Source organism: Cherax quadricarinatus, unplaced genomic scaffold (genome assembly GCF_038502225.1).
Source record: "Cherax quadricarinatus isolate ZL_2023a unplaced genomic scaffold, ASM3850222v1 Contig90, whole genome shotgun sequence".
NCBI lineage: Eukaryota > Metazoa > Arthropoda > Malacostraca > Decapoda > Parastacidae > Cherax > Cherax quadricarinatus.
Window position 1 is genome coordinate 85,980 of NW_027195116.1, and position 21,521 is coordinate 107,500.

The 21,521-nt window shown below is 43.4% G+C and overlaps 1 protein-coding gene across 1 annotated transcript in view; it reads right to left on the reverse strand.

The window, feature by feature from the left end:
• Positions 1-1,112: 1,112 nt before the first annotated feature.
• The window catches only part of LOC138851203 (uncharacterized), a 181,114-nt gene continuing 160,705 nt past the window's right edge, over positions 1,113-21,521 (reverse strand). Inside the window, exons 6-7 of the mRNA XM_070080035.1 lie at positions 20,574-20,688; positions 1,113-1,453 (exon numbers count right to left, since the gene is read on the reverse strand). Of these exons, the coding sequence (XP_069936136.1) occupies positions 1,418-1,453; positions 20,574-20,688 (151 nt within the window). The 3' untranslated portion in view covers positions 1,113-1,417. The remainder of the gene's footprint in view (positions 1,454-20,573; positions 20,689-21,521) is intronic.

Sequence of the window (21,521 nt, forward strand, 5' to 3'; positions counted from 1 at the left end):
GTAAAGGAGGTTTTCAGTGCTATTAAATTGGACATTCAACAGGCATTTGTTGACGTCTTAGATAGGGATCAGTAGAGAGACGTTGTTAGTGTGAGCTGACGTGATGTTGGAGTGTGAACAAGGTAACAATATTGTGATCTGACGTGATGTTGGAGTGTGAGCAAGGTAACAATATTGTGACCTGACGTGATGTTGGAGTATGAACAAGGTAACAATATTGTGATCTGACGTGATGTTGGAGTGTTGACAAGTTAACAATATTGTGATCTGACGTGACGTTGGAGTGTGAACAAGGTAACAATATTGTGACCTGACGTGATGTTGGAGTGTGAACAAGGTAACAATATTGTGACCTGGCGTGTTGTTGGAGTGTGAACAAGGTAACAATATTGTGATCTGACGTGATGTTGGAGTGTGAACAAGTTAACAATATTGTGATCTGACGTGACGTTGGAGTGTGAACAAGGTAACAATATTGTGACCTGATGTGATGTTGGAGTGTGAACAAGGTAACAATATTGTGACCTGGCGTGTTGTTGGAGTGTGAACAAGGTAACAATATTGTGATCTGACGTGATGTTGGAGTGTGAACAAGGTAACAATATTGTGATCTGACGTGATGTTGGAGTGTGAACAAGGTAACAATATTGTGACCTGACGTGTTGTTGGAGTGTGAACAAGGTAACAATATTGTGACCTGACGTGATGTTGGAGTGTGAACAAGGTAACAATATTGTGACCTGACGTGATGTTGGCGTGTGAACAAGGTAACAATATTGTGACCTGACGTGTTGTTGGAGTGTGAACAAGGTAACAATATTGTGAACTGACGTGATGTTGGAGTGTGAACAAGGTAACAATATTGTGACCTGACGTGATGTTGGAGTGTGAACAAGGTAACAATATTGTGATCTGACGTGGTGTTGGAGTGTGAACAAGGTAACAATATTGTGACCTGACGTGATGTTGGAGTGTGAACAAGGTAACAATATTGTGATCTGACGTGATGTTGGAGTGTGAACAAGGTAACAATATTGTGATCTGACGTGATGTTGGAGTGTGAACAAGGTAACAATATTTTTTTAAGAAATTCAAGAAAGTGGTTAGTTAAGGCTGAGTCCTGGAGGTTAAAAATAGTGTCTGTGTGGTGAAGGTGGTGTGGGGATGTTACTGTTTGGAAAGTCATCTAAACTGCAGTGTCATCATGCTCCTGGCAAGACAATCAATGAACGAGTGACAGTGAACGTGTTTTCTTCTTTCACGAGTCACCCTACCTCGGTGGGAGACTGCCGAAGTGTTAAAAAATACATATGTAATGAATTTATTAGAACTGAAAATTGATAGTAAGCTAGCCGGGTACTGGTGGATTTGTGGACAGCAACAGAATCGTTGGTCAGCCAGCAGTATAAACTGACCATTATTTGTTCTTGTTTTTCCGTGATGCCTTCCGCTTCTGTTGAAAAATCAGTAGAGCTATAATAATTCCAGAACATTCTTTGGAACATTAGTATTTAATAATAACTAGTGAAAAGAACATTCTAATCAACAGATAAAAACATTAAACTTAATAAGAGTTGTGCTGGAAAATATGTAATACAAAGCTACTGGACAACCAGTGAAGGTTCTTAATATATCAAACAAAACCTAAACTTTTCTTTCCCCTTATGATCTATAACATCTGCATCTATTGCTCTTCCCAGTGAATATTATGATGAAGCCATAAATCCAGTGGTTTGACTTCCGATAAAGACACATTTGTGCACTTCAAAACATTTGCTTAGGAATTGTTTTTTTATTTTCTCCTAGAATATAAACAACTATGAAACGAGTTTAAATAGCTGAAAGAAACACGTGACTTGTTGTGAGAGGGCAGAGATAATAGATGTTGTAGTAACAACGTAACTGACGTGAGATGTGCAGGAAATGAGAAGGATCTGTCAGCGGGGGAGTGCAGAGGTAACACTGGTTGCTAGTGTTATCTAATGAAAATGTCCAAGTTGGGTAGTAAGTGCTTTGCTAAGATTGGAAACGCTATAGAAACATTATTGTTGTGAGAAAGTGCTAGTCACTGGTCCGAAGGAGCTACAGTGTCTTGTAGCTCAATTGCTAGAGCCCTTAGCTCATACACTGAGGTCCGTGGTTCGATTCCTGGTATGGGAGGAAGTATTACGACGTGTTTCCTTAACACACCTGCTGTGTCCCTGTTCACCTATTACTAAAAGAGGTACCTGGTTGTTAGTCGATTGGTGTTGGTCGCATCCTGAGAGAAAATTCACCTAATTTGCGCGAAATGACTGCACAACAAGTGGCTTTCTACAAAGTAGTATATCACTGATGTAAGCTAGGCTTGTATATCTTATACCAGTACTTGAAGAAACAAACATTATGTTTATTATGGTTGGTAGGTAAGACACATATTCAACATTTAGGCAACTTTATTCCGTAATCTTCTAAGTGAAAATCTGGGACTATTACTGAGTTATGCCTACTATCATACTTTCATTCAATGCTAAATGTAATTGATTTGTGGTCGCTAGCACCCAGTTCCTCTGAAATTTCTAAATTATTAACAAGGGATTCATTGTTTGCCAGAACTAAGTCAAGCAGGTTATTTCCCCTTGTAGGTTCTGTGACAAACTGCTTCAAAAAATAATCCTCAACTACTTCTAAGAAGTCGTATGATTCTAAATTCCCAGTCAAGAAATTCCAATCAATATGACTAAAGTTAAAGTCTCCTAGAATTAATACATTATCGTGCCTTGTGGCCTTAACAATTTCCTCCCATAGTAGTCTCCCTTGGTCCCTATCTAAGTTTGGGGGATGGTATATAATTCCTAAAATCAATTTTACATGCCCCTCTGAAAATTCTATCCAAACAGACTCTGTATAAGTTACTTCAGACTTAATACCCGTTTTTATGCAAGAGTTCAAGCGATCTCGGACATACAATGCCACCCCACCCCACTTCCCGACACTTCTATCTACTTGGAACAATTTAGAACCCTGAATGTGACATTCCGCAGGCATGTCCCGACTTTTCATATTGAACCACGTCTCAGTTAAGGCAAATACATCAATGTTACCTGCACTAGCAACTAGTCTCAATTTGTCCATCTTATTCCTAGCACTACGACTATTTGTATAATATATATTTAAGGACCCTCCTTTCTCTTTACCCTTCCTGTTCCTTTCTGTTATTCTACTAAACCTATTACTGTCCTTGTCAATTAGTGTCACTGGCTTTCCAATATCCACCTCATTTTGCCTATTTCTAGTTCTCCTAGTACTCATATTACTACACTGCGAATTCACTGTTTTCCCGCCAAAACCCATACCACTAACTATTCCTAGTTTAAAGACCTAACAGCTCCCTCCACTGCTTTGGCCAGTGCTCCCACCCCACACCTAGATTAGTGAACCCTATCCCTGGCATACTGGCATACATGTCATTTCTGTCATAGAAGAGGTCCCAGTTGTCAATGAATGTTACCAAATTTTCCTTACAGTATTTGTCCAGCCAGCAATTGACACCAATTGCTCTGGACAACCATTCATTTCCAACTCCTCTCCTTGGCAAAATACCACATATGACAGGGTTCCTACCCTTCCTCCTAATTATCTCTATTGCTGACCTATACCTGCTAATCAGGTCCTCACTCCTACATCTGCCTACATCGTTGCCTCCAGACGGCTAACAGTATTCTTCATCCCAGCCCCAGGGAAACACTCTCTGCCTCCTACTCCTATCCTTCAAGCAGAATGCCCTATCGATGCACCTAATCTGGCTATCCCCAACAACAACAATGTTTTTACCTTCCTTGGCGACGTCCGTCGTGATGTTCGCAGTAGTCGACTCACATTCATTAGGCAGCACTACGCCTTCACTTGTGGCATTCGTCAAGACGTTCTCGATGGTTTTCGTTGGGTTTCCTAGGGATGTGTCACTCATGTCAGCATATGCTTCCTTGGTGCTCGTTGTGACATTCCCAGTAGAACACCCACATTCGTCAGGTAGCACCGAAAATGGGTTGGAAGATTCCACAGTAGTCTTCTGGGTCATTATTGTTCGCATCGCTCTCTGGCCGTGTGGGCAGGCTGAAGTAGCTCCTGAATCAACTGGTTGTCTGCACAGTTTTTCTGTCAGTCCTTTCACAATGGCGGAAGGTGGACGTAGGCGTGTCAACACTGTCTGTCTTGAACTTGTGAATGGCTCGCTCAGTAGTCAGAATACCCATCTTTTGCTGACGGCGATATTAAGAGATACGTATGGCATCGCAAATGAGGAGCTCTATGGAGTGTTGTTGAATGGTAATTCAAGGCTATTCGTCAAATTCCGGCAGAGCAGCACTTATGAAAATATGGTGGCCAGGTACCAGGATGTGGTTAAGCTGGTTAACCCTGGTGTTAATGTTCGCCTTCATGATGTATCACGGTTTTACACCTGGATCAAGGTGTGTAATGTTCCTTTTGAAGCTGACGAAAGTGATTTAAGGAACGTTTTTGGACGTTATGGTACGGTACATTTGGCGACATTGGGACGTTGGCGTGATGGACCACTTGTTGGTATGCCCGAAGGGTCGTTTTCCCTTAAAATGTCCCTTAAGCACCCTATACCATCGTACATGGTGATGGAGGACTTCCACACTCAAGTCTTTGTTACGTACACGGGCCAGAGGCGTACATGTCGACTTTGTGTGACATATGACCACATCGCGCCGCAATGTCCTACGCGACGAGGAAGATCAACGGCTGATACAAGGACTGATGATGCACCGAAGCAGCAAACATATGCTACGGCAACGCAGCGTGAGTCTCTGGCACGGGAGACGTGGAGTGAGGAGGTAGAGAGGGAGACAGAGTTGTCTTCTGCATGTTTGACCCTACCTGGAGTTGGAGAGGACGTAGTCTTGGTGTCAGCGAAGCCCGAGGATGATTCTGTAATTGCTCAGGATGTAATGGAGGTATTCATTCAGGAGGCTCTGAATGAATTGTTGGACGTTTCGGAGTCTGCGAGGATCCATGCTGGGCTGGAAAATGAGAGTGTAGAGGCAAGGGCAGGAGGCCCCAACGTGCAGGTCGCGTGTGGTGTGGAAGCACAACAGGTAGTAGTGGATGTCCACAGGGATAATAGTCTAGAGGAGGATATGGTTGCAGATCGTAGCTCTCGCAAGACAGCTGCTGTGATAACGGATAGTGATGACGTTTTGACTCCTGGTCAAAGGTCTGGGAAAAAAGCATGGCAAGATGTGACCCGTAGAGATACGGGTGGACCAAAAAGTGTTCAGTATGTAAAAGGGGAAGGCACAGGCGGGCGTGGGGGGAGGGGTGGGGGTGCTCATAAAGGATTTAAGAGTGCTAAGGTCTCTAAAGGCAAGCCTCTATTGAATCCTTCAAGTATATTACTTTAAATATTAACGGGTTGAAGTCAGTAGACAAATGTAAGAGTCTGGAGGTGTTTTTAAAGAGATATATACCTGACGTTGTGTTCCTGCAAGAACACAATTACAAATCATTGGGAGAGTTAATGATTGGTGGATATGATGTGCACATGGGTTGCTCTGCATGATTGAAAGGTGGTGTGGGATTGTTAATTAAAGAAGCTAGCCCGTTTTCTCTGCAAAGATGTGAGGTAGGGGAGGAGGGGCGGGTGGTTCGGGTCGATGGCGCATGGGGTGGGGTACAAGTGGGTTTCATAGGGGTGTATGGGCCTGCGGAAGGAGAGATGGGCGTTAAAAATAAGTTCTTTAGGGACGTCCTTGTTTACCATTTAAGATCGCTGCCAGTCGTAACGATTCTAGGAGGTGATTGGAACTGTATTGTTCACAGTAAGGACGTAGAACCTAGAGGAAGGGTTTTTTTTCCGGGTATTTAGGGGATCTGTTGCGAGGTGTGAATGTAGTGGATGTGGGAGGGGAGGAGGTGGGTTGGGTCATGCATACGTTCATTAGGCGTGATTATGCGGCGAGAGGCTGGATCGAATCTATGTTTCTCGGGGAGTGAGGGTAAGCAGTGTTAGTGCATTGAATATGAGCTTCTCTGATCATAGAGAGGTTCTGGTGGACTTGGATTGGGAGGGATTGCCAAAGCGTTTCAGGGGTTATTGGAAGTTGAATGTTGAGTTATTGCGCAAAGGGAGTGGGAACGAATCTTTTGAGAGTGCTTGGAGGAGATGGTGGGCAGACTGTTGGGTGGGGGTAGACATCCTTGAGTGGTGGGACACGGTCGGTAAGGGGAAGGTGAGGGATTTTTATCAGAAGCGGGGAAAGGAAGAGCGGAGATTTCAATATGGTGTTTTACATTACCTTAAAGGTCAACTGCAGGAATGTTATATGGGAGGGGGGTTGGTGTATCCGGTGGCTAAGATTGAGGGTTTAAAACAATTGATTAGGGACACTCAAAATAGTGAATTTGATGCGGCACGAATCGCAGGAGGAATAGATGAGGTTTTATGGGTCGACTGTCCTTCGGCATGTCTTGAGAGAGCAGGGAAAACGTCACAGAGCGACGGAACTAATGAGCTTAAGTGTCCAGGAGCAATTGGAGGGGTATCGTCAGGGGCAAGTACTCATGTCAATAGAGGGTATGGGTTGCTACGTGGATGCATGGTACAAGATGCATGGCAAAAGAGTGGGGGATTAATGATGAGGTGCTAGGGGAAATGGGTGAATGGGTATGTTGTAATCTCGAGCATAAGAATCGGTTGAATCTGAGTGGACCTATAAGCGAGGAGGAGATTAGATTGGCAGTGGAAAGTATGAGTGTGGGAAAATCGCCGAGGATTGATGGTATTCCTTGTGATTTTTTTAAGGAAAACTGGGAATGTTTGCATAAATTTTTAGTGGTTTTATTTAATGCTATGAAAACCAAAGGTGGATTGGGGGATTGGTGGTACAGGTGTGGTGGTCATGGTTCCGAAAAAGAAGTCTTGTGATTACGTACATGATTATCGATCGATATCTTTAATGTGTGGTGATTACAAGATCTTTGCTAAAATGTTAGGGAATAGGTTGAAAAGGGTTCTTGACAAAGTTTTGGATGAGGGTCAATATGGTGTGCCTGGGCGATCAATGTGTGTGGGGCAAGGGATCATACATAGGTTTATAGACGAAAGTGGGGGGGGGAAATAAAGGTGGGGTATTAGCATTGGATTGGCATGCGGCATATGAATGTGTGGAGCTTGAGGCACTGTGGAAGTTAATGCAGTGGCAAGGGTTTGGGAGGGAAATCGTCAGTTGGGCAAAGGTGTTGTATGAGCAGGCTATGGTACGGGTGCAGGTAAATGGTAGGCTAGGAAAACTAGTTAGGATGGACAGGGGCTTGAGTCAAGGGTGCCCTGTGGCATGTTGTTGTTGGGGATAGCCAGATTAGGTACATGGATAGGGCATTCTGCTTGAAGGATAGGAGTAGGAGGCAGAGAGTGTGTTTTCCTGGGGCTGGGATGAAGGATATTGTTAGCCGTCTGGATGACATCATGAGAGGTAATGGGAGCAATCCTATTATCTGTCTCAGTGCTGGAGGCAACGATGTTGGCAGACGTAGGAGTGAGGACCTGATTAGCAGGTATAGGTCAGCAATAGAGATAATGAGGAGGAAGGGTGGGAAACCTGTCATATGTGGCATTTTGCCAAGGAGAGGAGTTGGAAATGAATGGTTGTCCAGAGCAATTGGTGTCAATTGCTGGCTGGACAATTACTGTAAGGAAAATGTGGTAACATTCATTGACAACTGGGACCTCTTCTATGGCAGAAATGACATATTGCCAGGGATGGGGTTCACTTATCTAGGTGTGGGGTGGGAGCACTGGCCAACGCAGTGGAGGGAGCTGTTAGGTCTTTAAACTAGGAATAGTTAGTGGTATGGGTTTTTGCAGGAAAACTATGAAGTCTCAGGGTAGTAATATGAGTACTAGGAGAACTAGTAATAGGCAAAATAAGGTGGATATTGGAAAGCCAGTGGCACTAATTGACAAGGACAGTAATAGGTTTAGTGGAATAACAGAAAGGAGCAGGAAGGGTAAAGAGAGAGGAGGGTCTTTAAGTATTTATTACACAAATAGTCGCAGTGCTAGGAATAAGATGGACGAGTTGAGACTAGTTGCTAGTGCAGGTAACATAGATGTATTTGCCATTACTGAGACGTAGTTTAATTCAAAAAGTCGGGACATGCCTGCAGAATGTCACATTCAGGGTTTTAAATTTTTCCAAGTAGATAGAAGTATCGGGAAGGGGGGTGGGGTGGCACTGTATGTCCGAGATCGCTTGAACTGTTGCATAAAAACAGGTATTAAGTCTAAAGTAACACATACAGAGTCTGTTTGGAAATAATTTTCAGAGGCGCATGAAAAGTTAATTTTAGGTGTGATATTCCATCCGCCAAACTTAGATAGGGACCAGGGGAGACTACTATGGGAGGAAATTGTTAGGCCCACAAGGCACGATGATGTAGTAATTCTAGGAGACTTTAACTTTAGTCATATTGATTGGAATTTCTTGACTGGGAATTTAGAATCATACGACTTCTTAGAAGTAGTTCAGGATTGTTTTTTGAAGCACTTTGTGACAGAACCTACAAGGGGTAATAACCTGCTTCACTTAGTTCTGGCAAACAATGAATCCCTTGTTAATAATTTAGAAGTTTCAGAGGAACTGGGTGCCAGCGACCACAAATCAATTACATTTAGAATTGAATGGAAGTATGATAGTAGGGATAACTCAGTAACAGTCCCAGATTTTCGCTTAGCAGATTACGATGGGCTTAGAGAACACTTGTCATCTGTTGACTGGAGTAACGAAGAGAGCTATTAATATGACAGTTTTCTGAACACAATACATGTTGCTCAAAGAACGTTTATCCCTTATAAAGAAATTAGATCAAATAGAAATAACCCAAAAAGAATGAATAATAGGCTGAAATATCTACTAGGGCATAAGAAAGGAATTGATAGGCGTATCAAAAGAGGCGAGGGTCATCTTATGAATCAGTATATTGACATAAAGAGGGACATTAAAAAGGGGATAAGGAAAGCTAAAAGGGACTATGAAATTAAAGTTGCTAGGGATTCTAAAACTAACCCAAAAAGTTTTTTCCAGGTATATAGAACAAAAGTCAGAGATAAGGTAGGTCCCCTTAAAAATAACTATGGGCATCTTACTGACAAAGAGAATGAAATGTGCTCGATTTTAAATAATTATTTTCTCTCGGTTTTTACACAGGAAGACACTAATAATATTCCGGTAATTAATTTTTATAGTGGGCCAGAAGAAGATAAATTATGTAACATCACAGTCACTAGTGAAATGGTAGTGAAGCAGATAGACCAACTGAAGCAAAATAAGTCACCGGGTCCTGATGAGGTTTTTTCAAGGGTTCTAAAGGAATGCAAAATGGAAGTCTGTGAACCATTAACTAATATTTTTAATTTATCTCTTCAAACAGGTGTAGTGTCTGATATGTGCATGATGGCTAATGTAATTCCTATTTTTAAAACAGGGGACAAGTCGTTACCATCAAATTACCGCCCAATAAGCCTGACCTCAATTGTAGGCAAATTACTAGAGTCAATTATAGCTGAGATTATAAGAAGCCATCTCGATAAGCATAGCTTGATTAATGATACTCAGCATGGATTCACAAGAGGCTGGTCTTGTCTAACTAATTTATTAACTTTCTTCAGTAAAGTAGCAGCTCATGGCATTGGGGGAAGGGTGCTCTCGTGGATCGAGTCATGGCTCACTGACAGGAAGCAGAGAGTGTCCATAAATGGGGTTAAATCCGAGTGGGGATCAGTAACAAGTGGCGTTCCACAGGGATCAGTCTTGGGCCCGTTGTTGTTTATAATATATATCAATGATCTTGATGAAGGAATTACTAGTGATATGAGCAAATTCGCCGATGACACGAAGATAGGTAGGATAACTGATTCAAACGTAGATGTTAGGGAACTTCAGGAGGATTTTGACAAACTCCACTCTTGGTCAGAAAAGTGGCAGATGCAGTTCAATGTAGATAAATGCAAGGTTCTGAAGCTCGGGAGTGTCCATAACCCTAGCACTTATAAGTTAAATAATGTAGAACTTAGCCATACAGATTGCGAAAAGGACTTGGGGGTTATGGTAAGCAGCAACCTTAAACCAAGACAGCAATGCCTAAGCGTACGTAATAAGGCAAATAGATTACTGGGATTTATATCAAGAAGTGTAAGCAACAGAAGTCCAGAGGTCATACTGCAGCTTTATACATCATTAGTAAGGCCTCACCTAGATTATGCAGCTCAATTCTGGTCTCCATATTACAGATTGGACATAAATTCGTTAGAAAGCATTCAGCGTAGGATGACTAGATTAATACATAGCATTAGAAATCTTCCTTATGAAGAAAGATTGAAGACTCTTAAGTTACATTCACTTGTTAGACGAAGAATGAGGGGAGACCTGATCGAAGTGTATAAGTGGAAGATAGGTATTAATAAAGGGGATATTAGCAAGGTCTTGAAGATATCTCTCCAAGAGAGAACCCGCAGTAATGGATTTAAATTAGATAAGTTTAGATTTAGTAAGGACATAGGAAAGTATTGGTTTGGAAATAGGGTAGTTGATGAGTGGAACAGTCTACCTAGTTGGGTTATTGAGGCTTGGACTTTGGGTAGTTTCAAATTTAGGTTGGATAAGTACATGAGTGGGAGGGGTTGGATTTGAGAGGGACTTGCACATCGGAGCTTGTTTCTTGGGTGGCATTGAAAATAGGGTTGGTCAAATGTTTGTTAGTGGGATGAATTGTAAAGGACCTGCCTAGTATGGGTCAACAGGCCTGCTGCAGTGTTCCTCCTTTCTTATGTTCTTATGTTCTTATGTGTCGCAGCTTCACTTCGCGTTGATTCGAGGGAGTGTGAGGGATTGTGAGGGGGTGTGAGTGCGAGGGAGTGTGAGGGAGAGAGTGAAGAGAGATGAAGTGGCAGTAGAACCAGGGATCGTGGGTTATGTGGATGATACCACGGTTCTATTTAGGAGGTCACAGGACTTACAAAAGGTGGGTGAATTGGTGGAACGTTTCGGAAGGGCAACAGGGATGATGGTTAATAGGGAAAAGTCTATGCTTATGAGGGTGGGGGATGGCGTGGGTGGGGCTATAGGACAGGAAGAAGGCTGGCCCCTGGTGTATCAAATTAAGGTGTGTGGGTTTGTTCATATGGGAAATCTTCAGGAGGCGAGGGAGGTGAATTCGAGAGAAGCTGTGGATAGGGTTCTGGGTAGATTGGCAGGATTGCGTACAGGAGGACTGACGTTACATCAGCGTGCTATTGTGGTGAATGTGCTTTTGTATGGTAAGCTGTGGCATGTGGTAGGTATATATCCATTGAATCCGTGCGATGAGAAGCGTCTGTTGAAGCGTGTATATCGATATATTTGGGGTTCGGGATGTGAGTGGTTATCGAGAGATGTTGTGTGTCTTCCGGTATGCCGGGGAGGGCTGGGGTTAATGGCGTTGCATCAAAGGATGTTGGGCATGTATGTTAAACACAGTTATTTGAGGGAGGGTAGGGTTGCAGGCACAGGTTTGGCATGGGTTCGAAGGGATTTGGAGCGTTGGATAAGGGGTAGAGATGTCCAGATGTGTGAGGGAATGTTGAGGTTATTAATTTATGCATGGAACCCACGCAGGGTCAAAATAGGAAGACTGGCTCAGGTGGGTGGTAGGGAGGTGGTTGCTAAGGTGGAAGGTATGTATCCGATGTATGCGTGGAATGATATATGGGGCCGTTTAAAAGGGTTACGATTGAAGGCAATGGTAAGGGAGGTAATGTTTAAATTTCTCCACCATATATTACCGTCTGGAGAAGTGTTGGCAAATAGGCGTATGCAGGAGGGTGGTGAGTGTTGTGTGTGTGGGGACATTGACACTGTCTTTCATGCGGTATTTTTTTTGTGCGAGGTTGGAACCAGTGAGGGAGTGGTTTTGTAGGGTTTTACGTATGGTGGGTGGAGGTGGGATTAGCGTTTTAAGAGCATTAAGTTTAGATGTGGGGGGATGGGGTTGCCGGTACACAACGCAATGGGTTATCTTGTCACGGACTTTGTGTATACGTCACGGGTTTACAGACATGTGTCAGTAAGGGAGAGAATCAGGGCACTGGCAGTGATATTTTATGGGACGCAACGGAGGAATAAGGACATCACTGGGAGCAGGTGGCATTTAACCTTTTCGGAAGGATATCGTAGCTTCCGCGTCAGGGACTTGTGGGCGTTGCAGTCTTAAGAGGTAAAATGAGGCTGGCTTCTTGAGGTATGCGTGGGGGTGAGTGATGCTTTTGATAAGTAAAGGTGTGACGTACGGTGTAATAGTTGTTCGGTAAGCTTGGTTAGTTGTAATGATATAATAATTAGTTATGTCCAGTTATTTTGTAATAATGAATATTTCAATGTGAGTATGTTGTGACTTTTCCCCTTTACTGCATAAAGCTTTTAATGAGACACATTACAAATTCATTATTTGAAAATTGTCTGGATTTCTCCTAAAATAAATATTTAACCATTCTGTGGAATCTGCTGAGTAATTCGTCTGTGATCAAAAGGTTCCAAGATTATACATATGCTGTATAAATTTTGTAGTTGTTGATGATTTATATGATCGTGTAATTTGTATAATGTTTATTTTTGTTATGGAGTCAAGTTTTAGAATAAATGATAGCTTGTTTTTAAGTAAAAATCTCATAAATAGTTGTATATTTATCTAAAAGTTACATAAACTAATGTTTGATCACTGCTGTGATCATTAAGTGTGCGAATGATGTGGATGTATTTATATATGGGTTTTAATGGGGGGGCTCCTCCCCCCAACAGTTCTGTGTGTATGTGTCAGATATTTATCATTTAATATAATGTGTGTCAGTGCATGGTATGTATGTATTTTGCGTGTTTGTTACACATTTCTATTTTGTATTAGGTTTCAAATTTTTCTTCTGCACTTGTGGTATGATTCTAAGTAATCTTGTACAGATCCTATATTGTGGTGTTATTTAATATTTTATACAACCTTGTAATTTAAAATGTTTTAAATAAAATATAAAAGAAGTCTTCTGGGTCCTCGTTGTTTCTGCCTCTCCAACAGTCTTCTTGATCCTCAGCTTGGTTCCATGATGCCCGGCCACTGACCAAGCTTCCCTCTTAACCTGGGGACTCACAACAGAAGGATTACTTCGAATCCTCTTGTTCTCCTCCGTTAATCGCCGTATCTCCATCTTAGCAACTCTGAGCTCTTCTCTCAGCTGCTGGTAAAGTTGCTCAAGAGAGGGCATCCTGGTTCAGATTCACAGAGAGCACACAAACAGGTCTTCACAGAGCTAAATACACGTCACCACTGAGCTAAGTACATGTCACCACTGAGCTAAGTACACGTCACCACTGAGCTAAGTACACGTCACCACTGAGCTAAGTACACGTCACCACTGACTTGGTGACGTGTACTTATCCTTTACATAGGGCAAATGAGCTAGTCAGTGCTTGGGCTGCCATATCTAGCTATGACAGTCTTCCCAGTACCACACAGGCGAAATTAATGTACAAATATGATGCAAGGGAGAGACTTATTTGTTTTATGCTCAGCAAGACAGATGACTGCAACATTACTCAAGAAATCGTAATGACACGATTGCAAACAAACCATACCCCCGGCCGGGATTGAACCCGCGGTCATAGAGTCTCAAAACTCAAGCCCGTCGCGTTAGCCACTAGACCAGCTAGCCACAGAGGTGCCTGTGCTAACCTTTCTATGGTGTAGAAATATACCTAGTTGGATGAATCTTATTGTGGCTAGCTGGTCTAGTGGCTAACGCGACGGGCTGGAGTTTTGAGACTCTATGACCGCGGGTTCAATCCCGGCCGGGGGTATGGTTTGACTGCAACATTCCTTTCACTAACTTTGAACTTGATGCAGCACTAACTAAGGGTAACTCCACGTCGCCTAGGGAGGATGGTATTACTTACAACATACTCAGATTGCTGTGTTGAGTACCAGGCAATCCTTTACTTGAATTATATAACATGAGCTAAGTAAATGGGGAGCTCCCTCAATCTTAGACCAACAGCCTCATTATTCCATTTCTGAAGCCCAATCAACAAAACTCATTTCGCCCAATATCTCTTACTAGCTGCTTGTGTAAAACATTCGAGTGGATGATTTTTAATAGTCTCATGCACAAAATGTAGCAATTTTTGTTTCCCCTGTTGCATATTTTCGTGCATGGAAGGAGTGTGCATCATTGCATTGCCACCTTTCTCACTCTGCACACTGACAGCTCATACACTACCTTCCTCGACCTTAAATCTGCTTTTGATGTAGCCAACCGACATATAATCAGTAGTCAACTTGCCAGAATGGATGTTGGAGGATGGTTTCTCCGCTGGATTAAAGGTTATATGTCCAACAGAAAGTCGTCTGTGTTGTTCCAGGGACACAGAAGTGTAACTGAAGACTTTGAATTAGGAACCCCACAGGAAGGTGTGCTCAGTCCCACTCTATTCAATATTTTAATTAATGCTTTACTTAACGTTATGCCTAGCCAGCCCGATCATTATATGATTAGTTTTGCTGATAATATATTGATTCACACTACCGGATTCTGTAACACCCAAAACATTCTTAATCATTTACTAACCTCGTGTCAGGACCTGTGGTTGGTAATCTCTACTGATAAAACAAAGACACTCAACAGGCGTCCTCCTCGACAGAGAGGCTCAGTTCGTCAGATCCAGTTGCATGGTGGGTCTCTTCTAGAATATGTAACCAGATAGAGGTATCTAGGCTTCGAGGTCCCAAAGAAAGACTAAGAGCACTTAGAGTTGTGGCAGGGTTTCACCCCAAGTATGGTGCTAATGTTAAAATTGTGAAAATAATGTATCTTGCTTATATTAGATCATTGGTTGATTATGCTGCGCCACTACTTGCATTCGTGTGTGACTGGAAGCTTGGAGGGTTGGAAAAACTGCAGAACGAAGCAATGAGGATCATTCTTGGATGCCCTCGCACTGCCAAAATTTTAAATATGCAAAAAGAACTTGATATTCCAAGCATCAGAAATCGTGTTACTGAAAGAAATATCCTCATTTGAGCCAATATGCTCAGGCAAGCCCAGTCAAACCCCTGCACAGAAGCCCTCCAAACTTTCCTCAGCACTGGTGAACACTCCTCCAGATGGATCGAAAAAACTGGAACCGACCTCCACATGAACCAGATACATGATCTATGTCAAGTAAAGCAAAAGAGGCACTTCCCCGTTCCATAGGATATTACCCCATTCCAGACTACCACTCTTCCATTTCCCCCAAAACTCTTCTTAAATCACAACCAAAGCTTCGTCTTGAAGCCAAACATGATGACTGTACTGATAACTTAGTCACACAGAACACTCTGTCACAAATTATTTACGTTGATGGTTCTGATCACCAGCCCACTGGTGCAGCTGATAGTGCTGCTCTTGTCATACAGAGTGATGGCTCTCTTAAAGAAATTGGAGCACGCATCAACAACTGGGCCTCTACCCTTCAAACAGAACTGTTTGCCATACTCCTTGCACTCAAATGCGTCTATGTATCTAAGGCTGACGCTTTAATTGTAACTGATTCTTTATCATCCATAAATGTTCTTAACTCCTTAAGTAGTAATTGTGTCATGCTTGTGTCAAAGGCCAGACACAGGTATGGCAGGACTGTAGACATTGGTGTCATTGTGCAGATGCTGTGGATTCCATCTCACATTGGTCTTCAGATACATGACAGAACTGATAAATTGGCTAAGCTGTATGCTTTCAAAGAGGGAGTAGATTACAATCTTGGCTTGTCATGTATTAGTTTGAGAACAATAATACGAAAAGAACTTCAACTGAATTTTATTGACTTAAGACTAAGGGAGATTGACACCAGTCTGTCCATCTATCATCATTCTATCATGCAGGAGGAGCCATATGTCTATGGTGCATCCAACAAAATAAGCCTACTGTTGGATGTTACTACCGCCCGGCTCCGGCTGGGTTACAAGTATCTTTTGCAGTTTAAATCACAACCACCAGATGTAGACCAAACGAAATGCAAACTTTGTCAGATGGACTATTGTCACACCTTGCATCATTATGTACTGGAGTGCGATAAAATTAATGAATTTAGAGACAACTCACTCAGAAATATTCAAGAAATGGTAAAGTATTTTATCCACAGCTGTATATTACAGACCATTCTGGAGAAATACCCTGATTTTGCTCACTGTAAATAAAGCATTACCACGTGCGTGTGTGTGTGTGTGTGTGTGTGTGTGTGTGTGTGTGTGTGTGTGTGTGTGTGTGTGTGTGTGTGTGTGTGTGTGTATGTGTGTGTGTGTGTGTGTGTGTATGTGTGTGTGTGTGTGTGTGTGTGTGTGTGTGTGTGTGTGTGTGTGTGTGTGTGTGGGTGGGTGGGTGGGTGGGTGTTTGTGCGTGCTTGTGTGTATGAACATGTGTGTACGCTGGTATGTGTGCGTGCGCCCTCGTGTGTGTATGTGTTTGTGCGTGCGCCATCGTGTGTGTATCTGTGTGCGCGAGCGCTAGTGTGGGTGTATGATCCATTTAATATTTGTATTTATAACTCATTACAATTGTGACCAGGTGTGGACGTATCAGTGGTTCATTACTTTGTAATTTGTTCTTGACTGTAACCATATGTAGGAGTGAGGCTGATTCATTACCTCTGTAACTTGCCATGACTGTGACCAGATCTACCTGGAGTTCATTACCTTTGTAACTTGCCATGATTGTGACCAGATCTACCTGGAGTTCATTACCTCTGTAACTTGCCATGATTGTGACCAGATCTACCTGGAGTTCATTACCTCTGTAACTTGCCATGATTGTGACCAGATCTACCTGGAGTTCATTACCTCTGTAACTTGCCATGATTGTGACCAGATCTACATGGAGTTCATTACCTCTGTAACTTGCCATGATTGTGACCAGATCTACCTGGAGTTCATTACCTCTGTAACTTGCCATGATTGTGACCAGATCTACCTGGAGTTCATTACCTTTGTAACTTGCCATGATTGTGGCCAGATATACCTGGAGTTCATTACCTTTGTAACTTGCCATGATTGTGACCAGATCTACATGGAGTTCATTACCTCTGTAACTTGCCATGATTGTGACCAGATCTACCTGGAGTTCATTACCTCTGTAACTTGCCATGATTGTGACCAGATCTACCTGGAGTTCATTACCTTTGTAACTTGCCATGATTGTGGCCAGATATACCTGGAGTTCATTACCTCTGTAACTTGCCATGATTGTGACCAGATCTACCTGGAGTTCATTACCTCTGTAACTTGCCATGATTGTGACCAGATCTACCTGGAGTTCATTACCTTTGTAACTTGCCATGATTGTGACCAGGTCTACCTGGAGTTCATTACCTTTGTAACTTGCCATGATTGTGACCAGATCTACCTGAGTTCATTACCTTTGTAACTTGCCATGATTGTGACCAGGTCTACCTGAGTTCATTACCTTTGTAACTTGCCATGATTGTGACCAGGTCTACCTGGAGTTCATTACCTTTGTAACTTGCCATGATTGTGACCAGATCTACCTGAGTTCATTACCTTTGTAACTTGCCATGAATGTGACCAGATCTACCTGGAGTTCATTACCTTTGTAACTTGCCATGATTGTGACCAGGTCTACCTGGAGTTCATTACCTTTGTAACTTGTTCAGCTATCATAACTTTGGGATCCAGTCCCTGGACTCATTATGTACCTATGTAACCTTTTGACTACCACCCACAGGATGGGTGTGGGGTCATTACCGCCCACAGGATGGGTGTGGGGTCATTACCGCCCACAGGATGGGTGTGGGGTCATTACCGCCCACAGGATGGGTGTGGGGTCATTACCGCCCACATGATGGGTGTGGGGTCATTACCGCCCACAGGATGGGTGTGGGGTCATTACCGCCCACAGGATGGGTGTGGGGTCATTACCGCCCACAGGATGGGTGTGGGGTCATTACCGCCCACAGGATGGGTGTGGGGTCATTACCGCCCACAGGATGGGTGTGGGGTCATTACCGCCCACAGGATGGGTGTGGGGTCATTACCGCCCACAGGATGGGTGTAGGGTCATTACCGCCCACAGGATGGGTGTGGGGTCATTACCGCCCACAGGATGGGTGTGGGGTCATTACCGCCCACAGGATGGGTGTGGGGTCATTACCGCCCACAGGATGGGTGTGGGGTCATTACCGCCCACAGGATGGGTGTGGGGTCATTACTGCCCACAGGATGGGTGTGGGGTCATTACCGCCCACAGGATGGGTGTGGGGTCATTACCGCCCACAGGATGGGTGTGGGGTCATTACCGCCCACAGGATGGGTGTGGGGTCATTACCGCCCACAGGATGGGTGTGGGGTCATTACCGCCCACAGGATGGGTGTGGGGTCATTACCGCCCACAGGATGGGTGTGGGGTCATTACCGCCCACAGGATGGGTGTGGGGTCATTACCGCCCACAGGATGGGTGTGGGGTCATTACCGCCCACAGGATGGGTGTGGGTTGCATAATAAACATATTAAACTAAAACTAAAGCTCATGGAACAGTGAGAGAGAGGAACCAGTAGCGATCAATGAAGAGGCGGGGCCAGGAGCTGTGAATCGACTCCTGCAACACAAATAGGTTAGTACATATAGATGACTACAGTTTCCAGAGGTACAATGTCGCAATACTGCTGGAGATGGAGCAAAAGGGGATGATGCCTCGGGTAATAGTGTTGACACATTGCCAGTAAAAACTGGTGGAAGCACTGATGTCTGTACACAGACAGGTACAGTGTACAGTGTACAGGTACAGTGTACAGTGTACAGTGTACAGGTACAGTGTACAGTGTACAGTGTACAGTGTACAGTGTACAGGTACAGTGTACAGGTACAGTGGGAAAACAGAAAAAATGCTCCAGTACAGAATGAAGCCATATAAAAATCCTGGCAAACAAAAATATAATTTATGCAAATTTTATGCCTTGGGTATGTACAGGCATGGTATGGTTGGTCTGTACATAACAGCCTTGGTATCTACAGGCATGGTATGGTTGGTCTGTACATCACAGCCTTAGGTATCTACAGGCATGGTATGGTTGGTCTGTACATCACAGCCTTGGGTATCTACAGGCATGGTATGGTTGGTCTGTACATCACAGAGTCGTACAAATGATGTAGTTGAATTTTTCGCAGAAAAGATCGAAAACCAAAACCTTGTCATTGTGGTTGTATACAAGCCTCCAGTTGCAACTTCCCAGCAATTCAAGGAAGAGCTTTTGAAAATTGACCACTGTCTGGAAAACATCCCAATTCTTGCTCCAAACATCTTGCTACTGGGGGATTTCAATTTGAGAGTGTGGAGTGTAGCTAACAATATTTTATCCAAACATCTTGCTACTGGGGGATTTCAATTTGAGAGTGTGGAGTGTGGCTAACAATATTTTATCCAAACATCTTGCTACTGGGGGATTTCAATTTGAGAGTGTGGAGTGTAGCTAACAATATTTTATCCAAACATCTTGCTACTGGGGGATTTCAATTTGAGAGTGTGGAGTGTGGCTAACAATATTTTATCCAAACATCTTGCTACTGGGGGATTTCAATTTGAGAGTGTGGAGTGTAGCTAACAATATTTTATCCAAACATCTTGCTACTGGGGGATTTCAATTTGAGAGTGTGGAGTGTGGCTAACAATATTTTAAGAGAGATCACTCCATGAGGCAGCTCAGATGAAAATTCACGAACTATTAATTCTCTTCACCAATTCACTTTAAACCAGCAAATAACAGAGCCTATAAGACTAGAAATTACACTTGACCTCATCCTCAGTAACAACGATGTTCAGAGCACAACATAATAGAGGGACAGACATGTATGTACAGGGCTCGTGACCAGCAAAATGTGATCAGTCATGAGGATATCTTCACAAAATTCAATATCAGTAACAAAAACATACAATGGGAAAAGATTAACCATGTCTTAAATGAAACAATTTGGGAAGATATCCTAAACAACACGGATCCGAAACTTTTTATAGAAAAAATTAACTTGAGGTCTGCTCAAGGCACATTCCATTAAGAAAAAGAAAGAAAAGATGTTCACTAGAAAGAGAGAGACGCTTCCTACACAGGCTAAGGTGAGGAATCACGGAGCTGCTGAGAGGGGTAAGAATATCTTAAATATGAAGTGAGGCACTAGTGTTGGAAATATCGAACTTAAGCTTAAGGAACCTTAGAGTAGACATGTAATAAAGTAGCTGTGAGAACACCTGAAATATAGAAGTTATTATTGACAATTTGAGAAATAAAGACAGAAGACTTGATGAAAATGCACCACAGACACTTTAAATTAGTTCCTGACTCTTGATCCAAGGAATTGGAGCTACTCATCCTCTTCCTCTAATCAAACTTCAACCTCCTCCAGTTTCGTATGTAACCCCTGTTAGTTTAACACTTCCCATTAAAATGAGAAAATATTTCTTTCAGATGTTTCTACTGCTTAGTAAGACAGTTGGTTAACACTCACTTTAAGTTCTGCGCAGTCGTCAGCGAGGGTTATACTTCCAAAGTTCTTCACAGCATTTTTAATTTTCGTTAGGTTCTCCACAGCAATATCCTTCACTAAATTGTTTCCCATTTTTCTAGAAAATGAAACAAACATATATGAAGTATACATGCCAGGGATTCACAACCTGGGGTAAATTCACCCCTTGGGGTACATGCACCCCAAGGGAACATACACCACCTGGGGTACATGCACCCCCTAGGGAACATACTCCCCCTGGGGTACATGCACCTCCTAGGGAACATACTCCCCCTGGGGTACATGCACCAGCTAGGGAACATACACCACCTGGGGTACATGCGCCCCTTAGGGAACATACACCACCTGAGGTACATGCAATCCCTAGGGAACATACACCACCTGAGGTACATGCACCCCCAAGGGAACATACACCACCTGAGGTACATGCACCCCCAAGGGAACATACACCTCCTGGGGTACATGCACCCCCTAGGGAACATGCACCCCCTGGGGTACATGCACCCCCTAGGGAACATACTCCCCCTGGGGTACATGCACCCCCTAGGGAACATACTCCCCCTGGGGTACATGCACCAGCAAGGGAACATACACCACCTGGGGTACATGCGCCCCTTAGGGAACATACACCACCTGAGGTACATGCAATCCCTAGGGAACATACACCACCTGAGGTACATGCACCCCCAAGGGAACATACACCACCTGAGGTACATGCACCCCCTAGGGAACATACACCTCCTGGGGTACATGCACCCCCTAGGGAACATGCACCCCCTGGGGTACATGCACCCCCTAGGGAACATACACCACCTGGGGTACATGCACCCTCTAGGGATCATACACCCCCTGGGGTACATGCGCCCCCTAGGGAATATACACCCCCTGAGGTACATGCAACCCCTAGGGAACATACACCCCCTGGGGTAC